At 55.5% G+C, this 23,374-nt stretch overlaps 2 protein-coding genes across 3 annotated transcripts in view; one reads left to right on the top strand and one right to left on the bottom strand.

The window, feature by feature from the left end:
- The window catches only part of CBFB (core-binding factor subunit beta), a 244,321-nt gene that overhangs the window by 27,843 nt on the left and 193,104 nt on the right, over window positions 1-23,374 (top strand). The window lies entirely within an intron of this gene.
- GNAO1 (G protein subunit alpha o1) overlaps window positions 1-23,374 on the bottom strand; it is a 139,478-nt gene that overhangs the window by 27,785 nt on the left and 88,319 nt on the right. For both annotated transcript variants that reach the window (XM_054840299.1, XM_054840301.1), the window contains exon 4: window positions 20,264-20,424. In XM_054840299.1, coding sequence (XP_054696274.1) covers window positions 20,264-20,424 — 161 coding nt within the window. The remainder of the gene's footprint in view (window positions 1-20,263; window positions 20,425-23,374) is intronic.

Below are 23,374 nucleotides of genomic sequence, written 5' to 3'. Positions count from 1 at the left end.
CTTCGGGGGGGTTCTCACTCTCGCTCCGGCGTTCCCCTTGGCTGCCCAGCAGCGAATTAGCTCCAGGTTTGACGGATCCTGCGTACGACGTGGCGCTGAGGCTGGGAAAGCCTCACCCCCCTTCGCATCCTTGTCCACGGCGGTGACGCAGCCTCACGTGCCTGGTTCTACCCCAGTTCCTCTGGGGGATCAGAGGTTTGGGGGAGCTGATGCAGCCTGCCAGCCTCTCGAGGGGACAGGATGATAGCGGCAGAGGGAGGAGAGCCGAGCGGGATCCATCCCACCCTCTCCTCCCCGACAGCACCCAGCTCCCAGTCCCAGCTGGGGTATCTCCACAGGAACCTCGGCTGGGGGATATCCAGCATCTGGCTGGGCGAGGGCACCGCTTCCCAGTGCTTAACTGGTGCTGCGATAGAGGAATACCCAGTATCCCCAATACTCAGCCTGCCCTGGTTTTGGGTGAGCCGAGCTCTGCGAGTGCGGTGCCTCGGGGTCACTCCCACGCTAAAGCATCCAGCTCCGCTCCCCGCTTGCCAGCGCACCCTTTGCCTTTTCTGTTAACCCCCCTCTTCATCTCTGTCCTCGTCTCTAGTCTTTGCCATCATTCTCCGTGTGCTTCTCAACGACTTAAATTCTTTCAGCTCCCCGGGTCTGCTTTTCCTCTGTTCCTGGTAGTCTTGAGGAGGGTCAGCCATCAATTTATCCGAAGGTATACAACATTTTCAGTGCTGGTCTTGAGGCTGCATTCCAAAACTGTTTACTCCTCTGGCTGCTCTCCCCTGGAATTTCTCCCGTCTCAGGCTGCAGCAGATATTTTTTTTCCACTGGACTCGGTGGCGGCTGAGCTGGGTCCCGTCACCGCACGCACCCCACGAAGCTCAGCCGCGGGAGCGTGCCGCGGCACGGCTGCCATCCAGCTGCGGGGATGGGAAGCTTGCGCAGGCTGCCGTTGGGATGCTCAGCTGGTTTTAGCTGCCGCTCGTTCCCCTCGGCTCCTGCTGGAGGTATCTCTGAGGCTTCACCGGCGCCTGCCCATGCTGCTTGGAAGGACCTGCTGGTCCCCCGGGTGCAAGCCTGAGCTGGCAGAGGGTGGGATGGGCTGGGGGGGGTCACCTCGGTGGGAACAGGGAAACCCAGGTGGGGACACACTGCTGCGCGGGGCGCTGGGTGACGGCACTCCTGGTACGCCCTTTGAACTGCAGGTCTCAAGGCCAAACCGTTGCCGGAGATAATTAGTTGTCGCAGCCAACAGGCTCGATGACACGTAATCCCCTCAGAAGCCGGCGTCTGTTTAACCGGCAGAAATAAGAGCGCTGCGGAGGCCGCGGAGCGAGCGCTGGGCTCTCCCCCTCCCGTGTCATCTGCGTTGCACGGTGCTGGCATCAGAGCTCCTTCCGCTTCCCGGCTCCGGGGTTCGCACGCTGGAACGGAAGCGTATCTGAAACGACGCATCGGCTCTGACGCGCGGCCTGCCTTGCCCAGGGCTTGCAGGGGTTAAAAAAAGCTGAAGAAAGGTTAGAAGGTTTCTGAGCACATGAGTAACCCTCTAGCATTTATAGTCCTGAGCCGAGCAGCTCCATTACTGCTTGTATGTTTTATCTCAAACGCTTTGTTTCGAAGCAGATTGCAGGTTTCTGAGTCACTCAGTTTATCAGGCTCGGGGAGGCGAAGCCCGACTACATTACACTGGCGAAAGCAAAATGCACAAGGAACGGCCGTTTCCCAAATCCAGGGAGAGGAGCGCATCGAACCAAGGCTCCAGAAGGCAGGCACTCTACGAGGAGTAGCTGATACTAAATGTCTCCACGCAGTAATACCGAAACCAGGGAGTAAATATAGTTTCTCGCGCCTCCATTTGCTGTTTCCAGCAGTGGGTGGTCGCAGCGCCGTTGATGCCGGAGACACCGCACGCAGAAAGGACGGTTGTCCGAGTTATCCCGTGGGGACAGACCGGTGGCGGCAGCCTACGCGCGGCGCGGCGACCCCTCCCCAGGGGCTCTGCCACCGCGGGAGCCTTCGCCCAGGGCTGTTCCGCCCGTGCCGAAGGCTGCGCCGGCCGCTGCGCTGGATGAAGAGGTGTAGCTGAGGTCGCCGGCTGCGGTCAGGGCTGGGCACCTGTGGGAAGGCTCGCACGGAGCCGCGGGCACGTCTGGTGCGGCTGGTGGCAAGAAAAGGGTTAAGGCCTCTTGGGTTTGCCTTGCCTCAAAGGTGACGTCGTGGCAGGCGTTTTGCAGGCAGCATCTGGCTCGCACTGCGCACACCCGCGGTGCTCACACTGCACACGCCTGAGATGCTCACACTGTGCACGCCTGCGGTGCTCACACTAGGCACACCTGAGGTGCTCACACTAGGCACACCCGAGGTGCACACCTGTGATGCTCACAGTGTGCCGAGGCCCAGCTCACGTCCTCGGTGCTGCAGTGGCGGCCACAGCCCGGGGTCTTGGTCCGGGGTGGGTGTGCAGACAGGGGGTGGGGACATCAGGAGAGCAAGCCTGCAGACAGCAGCATCTTCCCAGCTGCTCCTCCGTCCTGCCCAGCCCGGCCTCTGTCCGTGTCTCCTCCGTGAAGGAAAGGTGCGTGGGACACCCCAGCCCCGTTTTGTCGGCTTGCGTCGTACGCAGTTGAGAAAGCAGATCCCCGTTTGCCAGCAGACGCAGCTGAGTTACCGCTGGGTTATTTCCGATGCTCGAGGGTCAGCTCCAACATCGCGTCCTGGCAAACGCCAAGTTTTTAATTGAGGTTTTTCACAAGCAGGAGTCGTCTCATCTAACTCTAGATGCTTATATGAAGATGTCTCCACCCAGGCGCTCCTTCCTAGTTCATTCCCCGATGAACAAATAGCTGGATGTATATTTAGCATGAAACCCATTGAATATTTGGCGACTGCAGAGCAAGTGTTCAGAGGACGAGCACTGGGCTTAGGGAGCATCAGTAGCAACTCTACGACGGCGTAGGAAGCTCTCGTAGCATCTTCCACCAGAAGAAAAAAAGCCGCGTGGGCGCTGCTTCCCGAAGGTGCGATACGGCTCGGTGCGGCTGCCCAGGGCTGCCGGCACGGGGCGAACACCCTGAGGTGCGGCACCGCGGCGGTTTCCCCGCAGACGCCGTGCCCAGCCGTGCCTGCTGTATTATTTTAGGGGGAAGAGGGGGAACCCCACCCCCAGCTCACTCTCAGAGCCCAGCACTCATCCTGCGTGCACAGCACTGATGCAGCACGTGTCTTAAGTAGTCATCGGTTCTGAAAGGCTTGAAACATAGCCGAGCAGGGGCACCGTGTCCCTTCGGAAATCAATCCCACCTAAGGGTAGGGACCATGGCGTGCACACGCGTGTGCAGAGCCCTCCTGTCCTCCTAACGAAAGCCAGAAGGCGTTCTGTGCTGCTCCTCGGGCGCTTCCACGTGGGTTATGGCCGGCGGGAGGAGGAGACCTGGGGGGATAAGTAATTCAGCTAAGAGGGCAAGAGCATCGTCTGGCGTTTTCCAAGCCCAGCCCAGAGAAGGAAGGTCTGGGGAATTTGCTCCTGGACTTTAGGCAATGTGTTTTGTGGTTCTGGCTGCGTTCCCCGCTCGGCCAGTCCTGCCTCGACGGGAATCACCTGAATTACAGGGCAGGCTCTGCTGTCCTGCCGCTGCTCCTGGCGATAAATCTCATCTCACGTCCAACCAGATGAGGTACGGTATGGACACCGGCTTCCCTCCCCCAAATCCAACCAGCGACAAGCCGCTGCTGGTCCCCGCTTCTTGCAGGCTGCTAACAGCAGGAGTGACGGTCACCAGGCTCGGAGGTTACCGCGGTTATTTTCCTGAACAAACTCTGCTGGATGCTCTGAGTTTTCCTTGCTATCCCCTGGGAAATGAGGAGGGTGGACCCTGCTCTGAAAGGACGGTGCCAAACCTCGACCAGAGGGATGCTACGTTGCGATGCCTATTTTTTTTTGCCCTGCACTGAAGCAGGACCCCCGCTGCTGGCCGGGGCCACAGGCTGTTTGCTCAGACCTTGCGAGGGAGAGATGGGTCCGCGGCAAAGGAAAAGGAGTCGTGCAGCAGGCTGTGCGGGGCTTCGACAGCAGGATCAGCTCGAGGAGTTGGTATTAATACTAATGAGAGGCAGGAGGAATGAACAAAAGCAGGTTGGAGTTTAGCTGTCCTAGTTAGACTTGCAGTTTTCCAAGGCATGACTGGATGCAGAATAATTTTTAGCATCACAAGTGGATGAGCAGAATCGCTCAATAGCAACCGTATAACAAAGGTACTTCAGGACAGAAAGAGTCTCCAGGCGTAAGCTGCTGGCTTCGCTCGCGGGTGGCGGTTCGGCCGGCAATATATCACGGCCTCGTTACCGCTGGAACAGAAGGACGCTGCGGTACGGTTTGAGTTTGTGGCCAGAGAGCTCCGGCTGGGGGGGAGGTGGGCTTTGGAGGAAAAGCCAACGCTAACAACTTAACCCAGAAACGGTTTCGGAGCCGCCCTGGGAAAGCGGACGTGGGCTCATCTTTCCCCAATGAAATCTGAACATTGGGTAGTATGTAAGAGAGGATGAGTAAGATTTTTTTTTTTTCTTGCATATTGGAGCCCTTACGAAAGAGAAAAACAACGTGTCTGGATCAGATCGACGACCCACCTAGCTTACCTAGTGCCCAAGAGCAGATGTTGAGAGAAGAGTACGAATACAGCGCAAGGATGCAGTACTCAGACCGTTTTCCCAGCCTCCAACACCTCATACGGATAACGCGGTTTCAAAGAGAAGGGCGATATCTTTATATTTATTACCCCTCGAGGATTTTTCTTCCAGAAATTTGTCTAGGAGCTTTCTGGAGCAATGTAAACTTCTCAGAGCCACATCTGCAGCAAGGAATTTCCCAGCTCAGCTACTCTGCCTGTGCAAAACCGCCTCTTTCTGGTTCTTCAACTGCCATGTCGGAGATTAACGTTGTTAATTATTGCACGGGAACAGCTGTCCTCTCTCTCCTCCCTATTCCCCACTTGTTTCTCTGCAGACATCTCCGCAGCCCTCCACGCATCCCCTGTGGAGCATCCCCGCTCTGCTCCCAAGACATTCCTGCACGGAAGCTCTTCGGAGCCTTTCATCACACCACAAAGGGCTTTTTCTCATCTCCCGGATCTTCTCGGAGACGGGGAAAAAGGAGGGAGCCACAACTGCCTTCTTCTGTACGTACCCGTCTGCTTTACGGCCACTTACTACGACGGTATTTGGAGGACCAGGCAGTTTAACTGCATGGGCAGGTCTGGCGAACACGGCTTGCTAGCGGTGGTGCAACCCCTTTCAGAAGTGTCCTCATCCGGGCAACGCCGCTGCCTACATAAAGCCTCCGCGATTTAAACCACCGCTCGGCGCAGAGCCACTGACCACAGGGCACCTCTCGCCTGGGTTTTATAAGCCAAAAGGTTTTTACGGGGGTCGGCTGGATCTTTCCGGCGGCGCTACGTAAATCCGAGCCCGGCTCGGGCCGTGCAGGGTCTTCTCTCCCGGTGGCCCTGCACGCCGGTGTCCGCCCCACGGCGGGGCAGACGCGGGCGCTCACGGAACTTGGGCCGAAGCGGAGGACGGCAGGCGCCACAGCTCCAGCCCAGCTCTCGCTTTGTGTAAGCCTCTGCTTCCCGAAGCTCTCGCAGGACGGCAGCTGGGCTGGAGCAGGGATGAGGCACGGTGGGACTCAGCACCCTGGAAGCAAGCAGGATCTATGCCTAAACCTTTATGCAACAGAGTAAGTGGGTTTGATGCTTTTTTTTTTTTTCGCTCCAGGACTGATGTTCTAAACCTGCTGACAGTGGAGCTGATGGCTTTTTATACTGTACAAAAAAACCCCCAAAACCAAAGAAGAAAGACTAAAAGGAAAGAAAAGGAGGGGCTAAAAATAGGCCGTGGGGAGTTTGGGATAATGAAGGGCTTGTTCTGGGAAGGAGCCCTGGTCAGAGGATGCAGCCCCCGGGCTGCAGCAGGTTCACCCGCCCGGCCGCCCAGCCCCAACGGGGGAGAGACGTACCACAGGACCACCGACTCACAGACACCGGCAAACCCAGCCCGCCGCGGCCGCGGCATCCCCAGCGAGCACACCGACAAGGGCACGGAGGCTTGCTCGCCTCCTTACATCCTTCGATCTGGCCCCACGGCAATGTCGCATCTATTTGCACGCTCGTGGCAGTAGGGGAAGGACCACGAACATCTCCATTTCTAAGCTGGAAGGAAAAAAATGGGTACAGGCGCAGAGTTTTTGTAGTGCTAGGTGTCCGTCTGCGGCAGGGACAGCGCTGGTGAGGGATCTAGAGCTGATGCTCCGAAGGAAAGCGTTAGTTAATGAGATCTGCGCTCACGTACCAAGCAGATAGGGGATGCCCATAGCTGGATGACGGCACGGTTACAAAGAGCGGGGTGGGTCTGTCGGGAGCTGATTTCAGTCGGGAGCCTCATTTATCCACTCACCGTGCTGAGGAAGATGGGTTGCCGGTGGTGGAGTGGGAATCGTGTTTCGGGATCTTCTCATCTGCCCATTTCCCTGACCTATTAGCGAGCTGTAGGGCTTTCTGCTTCCAAATCCCATTTCAGCATCCCTGCCAGAAACCGCGGGTACCGAAACCAGCCTCTGCTGCGGACAGATGCGACCCACCGCTAGCGAAAGCAAAACCTGGAAATTTTACCCTTGGCCGCACGCTAAAAATGTCTTAGTTATCCCAGACATAGGTGGATCTCCTGGGCGTGTCAAACCTATGCCATGCAAATGGACTTCCCGGTCCTTCTCAGCGGCGGTGGGGCTGAGGCTCCTCCGAGAACGGCTTTGCCTGTGCTATCGCAGCGTCTTGGCTTCAGCCCAGGCCGGATCCAGAACAGAGACACGGAAGGGAAAATTCACGGAGTTTCTCATCCCTTTCGAAAACGTTCAGCCAGATTGTTAGGAGGTTTGTTTGCCGTACGTCCAAATAGCTCCATCGTTCCCACCAGGGAAGGCTGTCACTGGGGCCAGGCCGGGCTGGCGAGACGTCCTGCTGACCACCCCTTTTTCCTCTCCCCCTCTCTTACGGGCATGAGCAACCCCCGAGAGGTCTGTAATCGTAGCCACACAACCTCCCCTGGAGGGGCAGGCTCCTGCAGCCCACCAGACTGCGCTGTGGGCTGCTCCCAGGCCTCTGCAGGAGCGGGCTGACCCCTGTGTTCGGCTGGAGGTGCGTCAGGGGCGCGCGCGTGATATAACCAGCCGGCGATGCTCCGTACGGGACAGCCCGGCCGCAGAGCTGGTGTGGCTTTGCGGGAGATGAGCTGAGGACGCTGCCTCCAAGGCACGTTCCTCCTCAAAGGCTGGGGACAGCTACTGTCTCTGCGCTTGAGGTCGTGCAGAGACTTTCCCACGTGCCCTGGGGACGCGTCCCTGCCAGAAGCGGCTTCTGCTCTCTGCCCATGGACCTGCCAGTGACCACGTCTCTGGGGAGCAAGCCGCGGGCAGAGGTGCTGCAGTAAGCCAGGTGGGTAGACCGGGAGTCCCTGCCTGCTTGGTGGGAGAAGGTTGAACCGACGCAGGAGCGCTTCAGTGGGAAGATGGAGCTGACCCAGAGCAGCGTCAGGTCTGGAAAACATCAGGAGTTCTTCCAGACGATGCGGACTTTATTGCCAACAAACGCTTTTGCTGAGCTTCCTCTTGGCTGCAGAAGGGGAGGAGAGCGGCTCGAGCAGACAGCTGCTTAGCACAAGCATCGCCCTTGCCCAGCCCGCGTTGCTGGAGCACCTCAACTCTTGCTGAGCACGACTGATGTGTCCTCCCAACCTCCCACCGGAGCAGGGAAACGCTATCAATCCCACTTGCTTGAGGAGGAATGTAAGTATTAAGGGTAGAGATGACTCGCCTGAGGACACGACGGGAAGTCTGTGGCGGCGCTTGGAAGTCAGTTTGGGTTCCCTAAGTCACAGTCAGGAGCTTCAACCACAAGACCTTTCCGCACTGCGGTTTATAACCCTTAAGCAATATTCTTCCATGCTTCTAGCAGGGATTTTGCCCACGTAGGGGCAGATGCTGCAAGGCCGGTAGAAATTTGCTGGAAAGAAAGCAACATATTCCCTGCATAAAGAGCAGCCTATGAAATGGTGTTACAATTGACGATCAGATCGTAAGTTAACCCAAGAATTTGAATAGAGATAAATAAATGCTTTCTTTTTTTTTTTTTTGGTGAACAAAGAAGGGTGAAAATGGATGTTGTCATGTACTTTTCTGCTCCATCCAATTTCATGCATTCCTATATGGGTTTTGATGAGTTCTGCAGATCAATGACGCTGCATTTAAACACAAGCTAAGCAGTAATTACAGATGCATGCAAGATTTATTCATCTGGTGGCACCGCACCAGCTGATGGAAGGATCAGCCGTATCCAATCGATGGTTGAAGCTTCTCAAAATAAAGAGGTTTTTGGCTCCCACTGCAAAGTGAAAATAAAAATAACTCCCTGGATCCCAGGAGTGTCCCCTGGTGTCCATACCGGGAAGGCTGCAGGATGGGGCTGGGTCACATCTGCACCGCTGCGCACGCTAAGCTTTGCCTTTGCACGCCCATATACGCTGTTCACGTGGGGTCTCGCCGCGTGACCCGCTTGTCCCTGTGGCTGAGGACTGGACGGAGGAGATTTAAGTGAGGGACCGGGAGGAGGATGAGCAGTGTGGAGGAAGGAGCCAGGGAGCAGGCAGCCAGTGTTCCCCGGGATCGTGTCCCGTGTGCCGGAGGGTGTCCAGGCCTGGCGTGCACGGGCTGGCAGCCGGCGTGCCGTGCCGTGCCATGGTGTGAAGGGAACGGCTGGGGGGCTGCAGTCGAAACCACGGAGGTGCCTAATGTGTCTCTGCTACGGGAACGCGTGGCAGGGGAGGCACGGTAGCATGTTCAAAGGCAGATACCGGGTGTTGTCCAATTTTTTCTTCAGGTTTTTGCTGTTGGTGTGGGCTATACGTCCACATAGGGGCTCTCCCCTCCCGTGGAGCAAAGCTGTTTGCTCCCCGCTGTCACCGCGCGACGCCCCGACGAGGCAGGGAGCCCCGCTCTGGGACTTCAGGCAGGGCACCAGGGCTAGCCCTACACCCGGATTTCTCATCAGGCTGGGGGAAGCAGCAACACATCCAGCGGAGTCAGCGGGGTCGAAGCAAAACCTCCAGCCCTCCCGCGGTGCTGCTGTTCTGGGGCAAGGGAAGATAACGAGCGGGACGGATGGACGGAACCAGGCAGCCAGGGGGCTGGGCGGCTCTTTCAGCCACTCCGATGGGTGCCCGCACAGATGTCAGAGAAACCCTCGGTGAGACAAACAGGTCGTGCGGATGACCTCTGTGCCTTCAGCGCTTTTTCTCTTTACTACCAACTATTTTAAGCGGATGCTCTTCAGTCTCCCATAGCGATCGCAGATGTCTGAATGAACCCAGCAGGGCTGAGCCTCGCTGCCCTGCCTGCGTGCTCCACTTCAGAAGCGGCTCCGCTGGTGCTGGGAAACAGGGACGAGTGGGAAACCCACCCGGTCCTGCCCGGAGAGCAGCCGTAGGTGGGAAGAGGTTGCCCAGAGGTACCCCCAGGGGGAGGGTCCTGTGCTGAAAGGTCCCCTCTGTCACCTTCAGGACTGGCACCGCCACCACTCGGTGCAGGCGGGACCCGGTCCAGGCTTTGGATCACGAGGTGCAGCTCTTCGTCGTCGGTGGGGACGTCCGTAAGGGTGGTCCCCTGGGCAGGATGCAGGTAGTTGAGCTCCTGGGTAGAAACGTGCAGCCTTTTTTTTTTTTTCCCCCGAGTTTATTTGTACCTTCTATATTTGTGTCGTTTCTTTTTTTTTACCTAGTTTTGTTCCATGAGATACTGCTCTGGAGATTTCTTAACGCTTCCAACCTTAGTTTAATTTGAGCACAGATTTTTGCCTGGACTCAGTTACCAATTCCCAGCTCTCGGCAGCTGCGAGCTTGTGCCAGGCTCCTCCTGCCCCTTCCTTCTCCTCTTCCTGCCCGTTGCAGATTTGGCCTCGCTGTTCAGCGCGCTCCCTGGTGCAGTATTTCTCATGTCGGGGATTGCGAGACCGTGGAGCTGTTGAACTGAAAATGTTTAAGCTGACATTAAGGCTGCTCGGTAGGCTGTGCCGGCTGGTTTTTTCCTGAATGAGGATTTGGAAATGGTTCTTCTGCTAACGTCAGACCTCACGTACCAAGAGCAATACCGAGGGACTGGGAAATGCTGATTTAATGCCATTAAAAGGGCTGTCGGAGCCTCAGAGCTACAGTGAGTGTTTGCGGGGTGTTTCATGGCCTGGGTTTACCATTCCGGAGCGCCGGATTTGTTTTCAATGCTGGTGCTCCCAGCAAGCCTGGGGGAGCAGCAGGGAAGGGGTTACAGCGAGGCAAAGCGCATCATAAATCCCCAGCAAGGCTTGGACTAACCGCCAAAACCCGAGCTGACACTTCCCTGGCGCGGCTCCACGGTGCGGTTCGTGCCTGGTTTCTCTCTCCCCTGCATCTCTTCCCTCCCCTCCCAGCAGCGTGGAGAAGGTGCTGCCTAAAATCCAGGCTCAGCACCGTTTCTCCTCTTTTTTTCCCCAATAAATTCAGCCCCAGAAGAGACCCCCAGGGACCTGGGAGGAAGCGCCTTCTCCAGGTACTCAAGCACTTAAGTGCTGTAGATGGCTAGAAGACGGGGAAGGTGTAAGCACAAGGATTTTGGCAGGAGGACGGCTGTTCGCTCTGCCGCGCTCCAACCTCCTCCTGCTCTGAACTGTGCTGTCGTGACCGAACCAAGCACCCCTGCCCGGAGCCTGCGCCCACCGAGCGGAGTGACCGTGTGTCCGTCCGCAATAACCCACGCAGAATTACCCCCGCGAGCCTGAGCACGAGCTGCCGGGGTGGGGGGCGGTCAGAGCCGTGTGGGAAATTCGAGGGGTTTTTGATGGGGCCGGCAAAATAGGAGTTGTGGGTTTGGAGCTGCGCGTGACGCCAGTGGTCTGAAGGCGAGGAGCAGATCTGGAGAAGGTGAAATAATGGTTTATAGACAGTCTCAGTGTTGTTTTTACTCTAACAGTCAGTGCAAAAGGTACAGATGAACGAACTGGTACGGACCTAGCACTAGCTCTGTGTGTTGCCGGGAAAAAAAGAAAAAGAAAAAAAAGGTAATAATAGGAAAAGGTCAAAAATCTGCCTAAAGTGTATCTGGCTCGCTGTGCCGGCTTGTACGGGAGAGCGGCACATGAGGCGGTAACGCGGCAGCGACACGTTCGGCTGCTTCGGATCCGCTGCCCAAAGCAAGGACCGCGTCACCGGCACGTGCTCTGGGAAACGCCAGGTACGGCCGTACGGACGCCCTGCCAGGTCCCCGAGGGAGGTGGGAAGGGCATCCCTGGCACTGCCCCAGCCCTGCAGTGGGACACAGCCGGTGATGCGTCCCCCCACCCGCGTCCTGCCAGCTTTGCGGAGCCGGAGGTAGGGGGCTGGGGAGCAGCCGTGCCCCCCCGCTCTCCGCAGGGCTGCTAATGACACCCCAAAGGGAAGCACAGCCGAACCCCCCCGCCCCGGTGCCAGGTTCCCCCCGAGATGCCCTGCGGATGCACCGTACGCGCGGCACCGGCCGTGCACTGACGCGTGCCCGTGACCGCGTCTTCCGCACGGGGAAAGAAGCGCTGCGTTTCCCCCTTTCCCACCCAAAAAGCAGCAGGCAATCAATGGCCGGGGGTTGACTATCGGCTTAGCCTTGGCCTGCATAAGCAAGAAACAAAGTGGTGTTTGCTACAGGGCTAATTAGAGCTATTATGCCAATTAGCCTGTGAAATGATCAGTGCCCAGGCGAATCCGGGTTTCGGCAGGACCGTGCTGGGACTCTGCTCCGGTGGGGCTCACCCGGCCCCCCCGCCACGCTCCGCTGCTGCCCTCGGCACCGTGCCCGTCGCCGTCTCATACCTAGGACGCTGTTTATTGCTCCCGGCGGGGAACCGAGACCGACGGGCACCAGGGGCTCTCGGGGGGGGGCCCCGGGGAGCTCTGCCTTCCTACCGGGGGCCGTGCCACCCTCCCCTCGCGGGCACGACTTCATCCCGGGTGCTTCATCCCCATCCTTGCCGAGTCCTGTCATTTTATGGCAAGTGCCACAATGTTTGCTACATTTCTTTTTTTTTTTTTTTTCCTTCTTTTCTTCATTTTTGTTCTCTCTTAAAGCCTCAGCCCCTCAAGGCTGGATATTAGATGGACTATTTGCTTAAGGAAGTAAAAAAGGACTTTCCGGCTCTCCTGTTCACGGACAAAAGGCTTTAAAATATAAGCCAGAGGGCTCAGGAAGCGGCAGATAAAAGCAATTTTCCAATGGTTGTCTTAATATATATTGAAAAACAGGGGCTTTTTAGCTAAGCTCATGACTGGTTTTGGATTTAACTCCTACCCTTAAACACCTGAGCGTGGGACACACGTTTTGGGCTCTCTTGCGCGGCGGGGCCTGATGAATCGCATCTCCCCGGCACCGCGCATCCCCGGGGCGAGCGTCGCGCTGAGAAACCCGGGGCGGGGAAAGGCTGGTGGCCGTGCAAACGTGAAGGTGGGTGGAAAGGGAGCTAACTTTTGGAGTTCTCTGCCCTGTCCCGGCGTGGAGTGGTTCCTCCCGAGCCGTTTGTCCCGTGGCCGGTGGCAGGCGGCTCTGCCCGAGAGCTCCCCGCACTGCAGCAAAGCCCCTTTGCGACTTTCCCTTCCAAACCGGGGTGACGTCTGGGATAGCACCCGTGGGGCGGGGGGGCAGCATCTCCCCGTCACGCTGCCGCCACTGGTGCCTGCAGACCCGCGTGGAAGACGGCTCGCTCCATCCCGGAGCCTGGCTACGAAGAAATCCCTGCGTTCCTGCCATTCTTTGCCATTTAAGGATTTCAAACAGACAGCAAATATGTCGGGAAACCACGCGGCACCGCCTCGCTCGCCTCCCAGCCTCGCAGCCGGTGCCAGACCTGCCGCCAGCCGTGCGAAGAAGAGCCGCGGCACGGTGGTCTCCTGACAGCTTCGCCTGCAGACACGCTGCAGAACCACGGGGCTGAGAGCAGCCGGCCGGTCCCCACCTGGCCACACGCGCTGTGGGAAGGGGGGGCACACAGGGCTCACAGCCCCCCCACCCCCCCGGTGACCGATGAGCCGGGTGCCGCCGACTAGCTGGTGTAAAGCAAGATTTACCCACGCAGAGGGACGTCTGCCTTGCTAGAGCTGCCCGATTCCGAGAGGGAATTCCGAAGACGCCCCAAGATCCTCGCTGGTGGGAGACACCCCGTCTCCTGCCCTCGCCCCGCGTCAGCGATGCTGCGTGTCTGGCAGGGACGGCGGAGCTGGGGGCGAACGGTGCGTCAAACCGCGAGGTGCAGCAAGGGAGAGGGAAGCTTGGGCTCCCCGGCTCGGCGGGAGAGGAGGAGCGGGGGCCGCGGGTTCCCGGGAGAGCCTGGATCCCTCGGCTGCGGAGCTGCATCCCGGCGCTGCCGTCCACCTGGCGCGGGAAGGAGGTTGGGGTCAAAGGTGGGAGACCGCAGTGATGGGCGAGCTGCGGGGCATGAGGGCTGCCCGGTGAAAGGCAGAGCTGGTGGGAGCGGGGGGCTGCGGGCAGCGAACAAACAAACTGAACGGAACAAAAAAAAAAACAAACCCAAAAAACCCCGACCAAAAAACCAAATGCAGCAAACCCCAACCCTTGGTGGCAGCCTGCCAGCTCCAGCTGGTTTCGTAAGGACATTTCAGCCTAAAAATACACAAACACTCAGCCAAAAAAAAGTCAAATCTTTCTGCACCGGCTCTGTCACCCACAGCCCTTCGCAAGGCACAAGAAATTCCTGTTGGGTCTGTCAGTCGGCGACGGGAACAGATTATCCAGGGAGCAAGGCTGCGGCTCAGCAGGTTTCCTTGGGGGTGAGCGCCTTGTGCCGTGTTTATCGGTAGTGCTGGCTGCTCCTCATCTCTACGCAAAATGTGAAAAGAGAAGAGATTGTTCCCAAATTCTGGCAGCGTCCCCCTCCTCCGGGCAGCGTGAACTACTGCCTGGCTCCTACCCTTTCGGGTGGGAGCTTTGCCAAAAGTGAGACAGCCCTGAGTGGTATCGGGGGTCATCAGATAGCAATTTATTTAGTCGAGATGTCAAGAGTTTACTAATCCCCAGGCCAGAGATAACATTGCTACGACGCGACGCGGCAATGACAAACGGGCGGGAGGTAGCGGGTACCGCTACGCCGCTGTCCCCCGGGAGTGAAGTACCTACGTAACTTCTCTGCTCCTCCTTGCACTGCGGTCCGTGTCATCTCCTGGGTCTCTTCAGACAGAGCTTAGAGAGATTGTTTGGGGGATAAAGGAGGATTGGGAGGGGGGAAGTGACAGCACTATACCACCAGTTTTTGCCTGCGAGATCCGTATCTAAAGAGGCGCTGAGTTTTTAGTGGAGCTGGCTGCAGAATTTGCGATTTCAGATGGCAAGGCAGCGAGCAAAGTGTCGGAGCTCTGGTTCAGCTGGTGAATGCTTTCCTGGATGTTCCCACGTCGCCGGGTGCTGCCACAAGCTCAGCTTTAAAGCCCAGCTCTGCAGCTTCTCCTCGAAGTTAAGCGGGGGGGGGGGGGGGTGATGGCATCTCAGATACCTTCACACAGACCAAGAGAGGGTATCGTCCTTCAGAAACCGGGTGTTCTCAAGGGACAGGACCTCCTGCTTTTCCTTCTCCTTCATTTTCTTGGAGTTTGCATGAGCTCCAGCCAGGAAATGTCTTCTGAGACAGTTCCCCCTTTCCCCGATGACTTGCACATGTGGTTTGGAAAGGGTAAAGGGAAGAGCCCAGCTCTGGGACTAAGCTTCGGAGTGGCCTCTCCTGCGTGGAGAGGCTGTGCTGCAGGAGAGATTGAGTCTGGTGGAGCTCTCCTCTGCACCGGTGTCCGAGTGGGATGGGCATTGTAAGCGGTGATGTCTTATGATGGGGCTGCATGAGTTTTCTGGTGAGGAAGTTCAGTCCGCACGCTCTCCTGGCAGCGTTTGGTGGGATGGGAAGGTGAGCAGTGTTTAACACCCATCCTCGAGATACTGTGGTGTGGTCTCCAACCTGCTTTGGGTCAACAGAGGCAGCCCCTGCAGAGATTGCACCCAATTTTGGTGATATTGGGTCTCCAGGTGGATGAAGACTGAGGGCGAGAAGCTGGACAACATCCAGCTGATTCAAAGACAACACCTTCCTCCAGCTCACGCTCAGCCCTAGGTGCAGCCATATAACAATAGCGATCCCTTAATTTATGAGGATAATAACGAAGCCTGAGACCTCCACCGAGCCCAAGCCCTGCCCTGATGCTCAGCCGTGTCCCCCACCCCGCGCTTACCAGAAACAGCCCAGCTCCAGACCTGGCACCAGCAGCCGTCGCAGAGCTGCTCCTCCCTGCAAATCTGTTTGCATCTCATTTGTGGGAACTGAGCAAGGCTGGCGATTCCGGTCACCAAGCTCTCTTTTGTTTTGCTTATCGTACGGGGAACTTAATTATTCAAAGCTGGTGGGCATATTTACTTACAGGGGTAAATTAAACCATGAATTCAGACAAATGTATCTACATCTCCGCTTGTGATGTATTTTTCCCTTTCTGCTTTATTGGTGCTTGGGCTCCAAGACACAAAGGTGGGTTGTTCAATAAACAGCGCAACGCAAGTCATCCCAATTAATTGGATTGTTCCGTTTATGCTGCTACTCCCTCCAATTAAATGCAAGGGAGAGCAAGTGACAGGCACGAGTAAGACGGGCGCGCAGAAAACCATATTCTAATGCAAAAGCTGTGATGAGAAAATGGAATCTACGCACCTGACGGGAATATTAATGCAAAACCTTGACCTATAATTTTTCTTTCTTCAGTCTGAGAGAGCCAGCAACAATTGCGGCTCATTAAAATGGAGCATGTCCTGACAGTCGTGCATAATGCCCGTGTCCCGCGAGTCCCGTGATCTAAAGGTTTGCCTTTAGGCAAAAGCCAGCAAGGCAAACCTTTAGACCACGGGACTGGCGGGGCACGGGCATTATCATAGAGCGGCGTGGTCCTGCATGGTCAGGAACAGGAGACTGCAGCCAACCCTGAAGACCTCTTTCTCCCTTTTAAGCCCAGTGTCATGAGAGAAAGAGCGAGGCGGGGAAAAAACCCAAAAGGCAAACCCAAAAGTGCCGGTGTGGATTGGACCTCTGGAGTTCACCTGGACCATCCCCCTGTTCAAGGCAGAGTCAACCTCAAAGTTAAAGTCAGTTTGAAAGTTAGCTCGGGTGGCTCAGTGCTGGGTATTTCCAAGGATGGAGACTTTGCAGCCTCCCTGGACAGCCTGTTCCAACGCTGCCTTGCCGGGGCTCGGTCTGGAAGCCCTTCACCACATCACAACAATATCTGGCTCTACTTTCTTCACTGTCTTCTCCATCCAAAGTGTGTGTTGGCATGTGGGATGCAATAAGTATCAGTAGGGAAGGTGAAACCATCATGCAAAGACAATTCTTTAGCAAGGAAAAGAGATCGGAAAACGGTCCCACGCGAGATAGGGTGAGAAGGAAGGCACTGCGGTATTTTATTCTGAGTTCGGTGCCGCTTTTCTATCAGGCACTGCCAGAGGAGTTTCTTGAAGATGGAGCGACCAAAGTGTTGTCCAGTTTGGGCTTGGTATTTGGCACAGAGTTGAGATGTCAGGGCTGCGGTTAGCTCTGGCACAGCAGCAGACCCAACCGATCTCTCTTTCCACTGAGCGGCGAGGTCTGTATCCCTCTCCGGAGGCACCTCTCCCTCCCTTCGCTCCCTACGGAGAGAGCCAAAGGCAACAAGCTTCCCAGCCCTGACACCTCTGATACGTGTGAAGATGGATGGGTTGAATGCAGGCCTAAAATATTTTACATTTTCACGGTAGTTTCACAGCCCTGGCATTATCAAATGATCTTTCGATGTGCTTGGAAGCAGGAGGAGAATAACTTGAGATGGATGCTGGCTTTTTTGCGTCTGTGTACTTGCAAACTGTCTCTCTGCCTACACATCTCGCAGGGCTTGTGCCTGTTTGGATACGCACACGGAAAACCAGTGCTCGAGTGGATGCTCCGTCTGCTCCATTCCCCCGCTGAAGCCTGGAGGCCGTTCAAAGCAGGTCCCCGGCCCTGGGTGGTTAAGATCAAACCTGCCCTATGCTCCGTACTCCGCTGACCAGGCTAGTTACGAACTCGAGGCTAGGAAACACGAGACCATTTTAAAATCTGAACAAAAGTAGGAGATTAAGGAAACCAGCTGGAAACCTCTATTTTGCTGATTTTGAAAGCAAAATGTGGGTCACAGATGTGCTTCCACAGACAGAAACTGGCTAGAGAAGAAAAAGACATCAGCAGTGCCCAGACTCTTTGATGATCAGAGGTAGATTTAGCTCCTAGGCATGGAGACAAGAAAGGAAGAGGAGACAAAGTAGGAATAAAAACATAATCAAGAGATTAGGAATGTGGAACTCAACCCACCCGTAAATTTGCCTTAGGGAATGACGAAAAACTGCAGTACTGAAAAAAGACGGAACCAACTGCTACATCTTACTCTCTTCCGTTCTCTCGCTGTCCGTATGGTTTTACTTTCTGCTGTCCATTACTGAACCTCCCCTCTTCCTCGGTCGTGGATTTTTTCTTTGGAAAAGTGCTGTTTTCTACCGTTCCTCCGCAGTAGCTATGAGATCCTTGCTAAGGACAGGCTGACTTTAGAGCCTAAAAGAAGCAAAGCTTTGCAGAGAAGTCCACCCCGTTAGGCAGGCACGCATGGGAGAGCAGAAAGCGATGCGCTCCTGCCCATCCTTGATAGGAGAGAAGAGCTATTACTCACTTGTTGTTTAGGCTACTACAAAATACGAAATCTGTTTTGAGTGAAATTAATGACAGTCTAATAAGAGCCGTGCTGCTAGCTCTTGCAGGCTGTGGATCAGCCTGTGACTTGGTCTCCCAGGGGCTGTAACAGAAGGCCCGTTGTTCGAGGCATTTAAAAAACAACTCAAGGTAAAGCACTGGAAGAGCAATGTAGGACAACGGCAGCACCGATCTGGAGAAGCCCAAGAGGTGCTTCTTAGCTAGCCAGGCAGCGGAGGGGGGTTCTGAAGAGCGTTCAGGCCATTCAGCGGGTGGTTTCTAGGGCGAAGGGAAGTGCCTGGACCACTCCTGAAGGTCCCACCTGCGCTGGCCACGACAGGACCTGCTCGCTGGGTGCCTTTGGGCTTTGCGACATGTCCTGAGCAGCCCTGGAGCGCGATCTCTGACTCCTGCAGCAAACTTCCCTCCTGCCAGCAAAGCACCAGTCCCTGTGGCTTAACACCAGGAGAAGCCTGAAGAAAGAGCGATGCTTGTCCAACTCACTGCCCTTCGCTGTTTTATAAACTTTGGGGAGCTTCAGATTCGGTTCTTGCCCCGAGTTTATTTTTCTCAGCCCTAATGGAACCACATTTTGTAGCTGCTGTGTTTTAAACCCAATATCAGTGTCAATAAAGATAAGCCCTTTCCCGGGGCAGAAAGGGGGAGAAAATAGAAAACCGTCTCCAATCTTTCACTCATGCAGAAGAAAACAACCCCAAAGCACTGGAGGATTAAATGAAAAATACGCCTCTTTTCACTGGGAGTCCACTGGGCGTGAATAAGTGCCAAGTGAGCTCTCACTTGCATCACCATCTGGTGCGACGGCATCAGAGCCTGGAGGTGCAGCAGGATGCGTTACAGCGCCCTGCCCCGCGACAGCATCTCTGCTCCCGGTGACGGAACCACCAGAGGCTCCTAAACGGCAGCGGGTCCGTAAACGCGAAGGACTTTGTCATCTTCAGCTTCACCATCTGACCCAGCCCGGAGAAAACAAGCGTCCAGCCGTAGCACGACGGTTGGTGCACGTTGGTATCGCTGTGCATACCACGGCACAGAGCTTCTTTCGGCGGACGTCTAGAAACTGCTTGTGGTTTCAGAGCTCTCGCTGATGAATTGCCCAGCAGCTGGTCACATTGGGAGGGCTATGCTTATTATTTTCAACTGCTGTCTTGCATGGAAGAAAAATCAAAATACTTTCCTCAAGGTAATTGGCTCTAAAACAATTGAAGAATTTTCCACAAGGTTGTAATGCAATTAGGACTGGCATTTTATATAATTTATATCTCTAAAGGTATGTTTTTGCCATCAGACCCTTCTTTTGTGGGGAAATAAAAAAAAAAAAAGAAACTGCTGGCAAGAGAAGGCTGATTTTGCTACTACAGGCAATGAAATATAGATTGAACATGGATGTCCACCTAGCAGTGATTAAAAGGCAGCACAATGCCAGGATCATCACTGAGATGTAGTCGTTCGCGATGAGAAATGGTTGGGTAGGATGCTGCGACACCAACCACACATCTGCAGGTTTCCCATTTGGTTTTCGGTCAATGCCAAGCCATGCGTCATCACTCGCCTTCTGCTGCAGCACCGCAAGAGCAGAAATAACCCCGCGCTCCCTAACTGCCCTGCCAGCTTGGATGGGAGGGGCTGGCGCAGACCGAGGACTACCAGACCCACCGCACGGAACAAACCCAGCAGCCACGCCGGTGCCTGGGTCCGTGTTTTGACAGATAGCCAGGAAAAAAACCTAAGCAGAGGTGCCAGACAATCCAAACACGCAGTAACAACTCCAGAAGTGCGTGAGTCAGCTGGAGAACTTGTTGACAAGGGATACCGTGAAAGCCAAGAGCACGGATGTAGCGTTCCCCTGTCGCCGTTTGGGGAGGCCTCTATTTCTCTGATTACCAAACAGTCCACGTCTGGGGAAATCATTGCTCTGTGCCTGTTCATACTTCACCACATTTTGCTGACTGCTGCCCAAGACACAGTACGGGGCCAGAGGGACATTTTGTCTGGCTGCAACGGCCGCTGCGATTGAAATTACGGGATGAAAAGCTTTAGCCTCCTTGCCTGGGTGGAGGCAAGCAGATCGGATGAATTATCGTGAGAAATGGGGCTGAACTGAAACCGGGGAAGCACTCAACGCTTCTTCAGAGCCAGAGCAGCCGCTGACGGGTAGATGTCCCGTCCTCACGGCAGGACTAACCAAAGCCGTGGATTCAGACAATCAGTTTGGGAACCCAGCCTCGGGGTGACGGACCTGACCCCAGACCGGCTGGAGGGGACATGGACGTCCCGCCTGATCCTTTCCGCCGTGCAGCAGAACGCGACACACAGAACCGCGTTCATCTCCGCTGCTATGAGGTCATTAACTTCAGCTAAAACCCTAACAAGCCCAAACGCAGCTTCTTAACGCAAGAGACAGGGATACTCACTATTGGGCCGAGTCGTTAAGTTGATATTCCCGGGACCGGTTGAAGCATTCTTGGATGCCAGAGTCTGCCCAGAGTCTCATCATGGCTGACAGCAGCTCTGGAGAGAAGGGCTCTGTGTCCTCCATCCGACTCACGACATCGCAGACCATCTTGGCGTCGGCCTGCAGAGAAAAGAAACGAGAGGTCACAGCTGGATGCTCCAGGCAGAACCGGGAGCCAGGGATTTCGGGAACAGTTCAGGAGTAAAGAGGCTGCGTTCCTCGGGACGGGGCTCTGGGATCCACGCCGTGTGACCCAGCGGGAAGGGAAAAAGGAGGATGGAGCAAGGAAGCCGCAAGGAAAGAGGTTATTTGTGCAACCCACCTCTCGCCAACAAACACCTCTATTCAGCGGACAAACCAGCCGGCGCTGCGCAGGTGCAGAAGGAAATTCAGATATGTACAAGTATATTCAAAATCGTTAGTAAAGCGATGCGTACCCTGCAGTGATACCTGTTTTACCGACTGTGTAACCCCGCAGAAGCGGGGGCCGTTGTTTGTAGCACAAAGGGCCGCAGAAAGGCTCCAGAAACAAATTTTTTTTTTCTTTTTTTTTTCAGATGCTGGTTTGTTGCTTTTCCTGAATTCTTGTTCTTTGCTACGAGCCCCTGCTACAGGGGCTAATTCACGTGAACACAGACCACCGTGGCCGGCTGTCGTGGTTTGTGACTCAGAGGGAGAGGAATCTCCCGCGGTTAGGGAGTATGGCAGCGAGGGCAGGGCCAGCTGGCCGTGTTCCGACGCAAGCTTTTTTGGTGAGAAAAATGTGACTCGCTGGAACAGCAACTTCTCCTGGAGAATAGTGTTCTGACACAACTCGGGGCAGGAAGACGTCTCAGATTTACGATGGGAATGTCTAGACAGCCTTGGAATAGCCGAGTTCAGCCTTACTGTAATAGTCCACAGTGGCTGATGCTTCGCTCATTTGCGATGCAGGACACCCCAACTACCCAAATTTGAGACCCCCCCCTCTGCTTGCTTTGCAGTAAGTGGATCTCCCACACCCGCCCCCCCAGACTCCCGAAACCCCAGGGCTGTTGGCTAATCTGCAGAGCTTTTCTTTCATTGCTTTGAAAATTTTGGAAAAAATCTCATATTTCTACCAGCCCAAACTAACCCAATTATTGTAGTTGCAATTCGCTGGAAAAGAGGAGCTCTTATTCCTTTTGTGTGCTTACGGCAAACTGGTGAAGACAACCGCCTTGTTTTATGGCCTTTTCTCTTGTCTGCTAGATCGAACCCACGGCTGGAGAAACGCAGGTGGAAATCTTGGTCTAAATCATCAACCGCTGAGCGGAAACACGAGTCTCGCAAAGGGGACTGCAGGCAGTGCCCGTGCTTTGCTGTCGCTGACCCACGGACAAACAACCCCTCCTGACCCATCTCATGACCCATAAGCCGCCCGCAGTTGGGCGTGCAGGAGATTTCGGCGAAAGAGACTCCAGTGCCCTGAACATCCAGTCTTTACGGGCTGAAGAAGTTGCAGTACTATATGGAGACACCATCCCATAAAACTTAGTGGGGTGGAGTCTCTATGCTTTGAAGACTTTATGAACACAAAGTCTTTCTCGCAGAATACTGAAGTTCCTATTTGAGTGCCCAGGAACCCTTCCAGCCCTCTGTACAGACTCCGCTCGTTTTGGAGGAATAGTATTGGTGACTCACGCCTCAAAGCCAAGACAAACGAAGAACCTTGAAGAGTTCAGTTGATTTCAAACGCTTGCTTTCTGCCCTGGAGTGCTTCGCGAGCTCGGTGAATATTCCTAAATCATCCGTACGGTTTGCCGGCCCCGCTGGAGCTGCAGTTCTGCTGTCCACCTGCCTGTGATGGCAAAGCCCATTTGAAGCTCTCCAGCCGTCACGGGCAGAGCCTGGGCTGCTTCCGAGCTTTGCGGATTGAACTGCAGGTTGCTTTCTGCAAAGCACCAGGGGGAACGGCACGGCCGTCACGTTTGCTGTGCTGGGAAATAGCTGCCTCGCTTTTTCCGCTACCGAGACTTGTGGCAGTCCCCTGTGATTTAAGACCCAAGGCAAGAGGGTTTGAGCAGAAGACAGAGATGAAGAGCGATGACGGGGCAGAACGGGAGTGACCGGGGGCAGGCGTCTCTGGCTGTGGTTATCAGGTCTGCTGAGCTCGTAGGGCAGGGGATTATTTTGGGCCGTGCTCCTCTGCAGTCACCGGAGGTCCCTTTTTGGGGATGGGAGAGGTTCCCTGCCCGCAGTGCGGGCAGCTGCCTGCGGAGCAGACCCCGAGTCGACAGGCTGGGGCAGGGGAACGGCTGGCAGGGAAGTTTATTGCTCCTGCTGAATGGTAATAAAAATATTCCAGACTTTGGTTTTATTTTGCAGGGTGAACCATTGAACTCTCAATTTTGTAGGCGCAGAAAAAGCAGGTGAAAGGAGTATTTTTAAAAGTACTCCTCCCCCCTGCCAAGGATGAAGCCCCTCCGTCAAGGAGCATGGGGCCATCCAGGAGTTCAGGCATTTGTGAGATGATTTAACGAGCAATTAAGGATCCAAGAAGAGAAGATGCCCCTTTCTTTTCTCACTCTCCAGGCTGCACCTCAAGCTGGGAATGACATTAAAATCTCCAGCCCCCCCCCCGGGCGCAGCGGGTAGATTTTTAAATACTGCCTGATTGACTTTTCCCTTCCCGCCTCCCCCGGGTCTGGCGCTCCCGCTTTTCCCGAGGTGAGAGGAGCCGAGCCTCCCGCCACGCTCTGCCTCTGCGCTGGAGCCACCAATTAAATAAAGCAAAACAAACCAGACCAAGCGGTCGCCTCACCCCCCGCCTCGCAGTTCCCATCCGACGGGGGTTTCGTTAATGAATATCACGGTGGTATTTCAGCTACCTCGGGAACTAAAAATAGGCAGCGCTCTGCCCCGGGGACTGCTGGAAGGAGCCACAAAATGGTGCTGGGCTGCTTCCTCCATGCCTGCCTCTGCCGTTCCCCAGCTGCTCCGTCTCCATCCCGCGGTACGAGCCGGCGGGGAGGAGGGCGAGGAGTCGGGCAGGTCTCCGTCAGCCCGGTTCTCATCCCGTGGGAGCATCCCAGCCCATCCCCGCAGCTTT

Source organism: Grus americana, chromosome 13 (genome assembly GCF_028858705.1).
Source record: "Grus americana isolate bGruAme1 chromosome 13, bGruAme1.mat, whole genome shotgun sequence".
NCBI lineage: Eukaryota > Metazoa > Chordata > Aves > Gruiformes > Gruidae > Grus > Grus americana.
Note: the sequence above shows the minus strand (reverse complement) of the source record. Positions and strands in the feature narration are given on the sequence as shown.